Consider the following 386-nt stretch of genomic DNA (forward strand, 5'->3'; position numbering starts at 1 on the left):
TTCTGGGTGACATTTCGGACGTCCCCGACGTACATGATCTTGCCCTGGTGCCTCACCATGCCCACGGTGATGGAGTCCTCGCACACCTCGGAGGCGATGTAACGGTCCACCTGGATGCCCAGGTCCTTCAGCACCAGCAGGCCTGTGGGGGAGCGGGGCTGGGGTGGGGGCCACGCCAAACACGGCCCCCACACGCCCCTCAGTGCCACCGGCCCCCTTCCCTACCCCCCACCAGCGTGGACCCCCCGGGGCAGAGGAGATGGCAGGGGGTGATGGTGGGAATAAGGGCGCCGGTCTGTCCACCCACCTCTGACACCCCCGTGGGGGCAGGACCCTTGCTGCCCCCCAAGTTGTGGGGTGTTCCACTCCCTTTTGCCCCCCACACC

At 67.6% G+C, this 386-nt stretch overlaps 1 protein-coding gene across 1 annotated transcript in view; it reads right to left on the bottom strand.

Moving 5' to 3' along the window:
• Positions 1–386, bottom strand: part of DNMT3A (DNA (cytosine-5-)-methyltransferase 3 alpha) — a 26,032-nt gene that overhangs the window by 5,759 nt on the left and 19,887 nt on the right. Inside the window, exon 14 of the mRNA XM_014961566.1 lies at positions 1–158. Within this exon, the coding sequence (XP_014817052.1) occupies positions 1–158 (158 nt within the window). The remainder of the gene's footprint in view (positions 159–386) is intronic.

The sequence above is a fragment of the Calidris pugnax genome, unplaced genomic scaffold (assembly GCF_001431845.1).
Source record: "Calidris pugnax isolate Ruff unplaced genomic scaffold, ASM143184v1 scaffold639, whole genome shotgun sequence".
Classification (NCBI taxonomy): domain Eukaryota; kingdom Metazoa; phylum Chordata; class Aves; order Charadriiformes; family Scolopacidae; genus Calidris; species Calidris pugnax.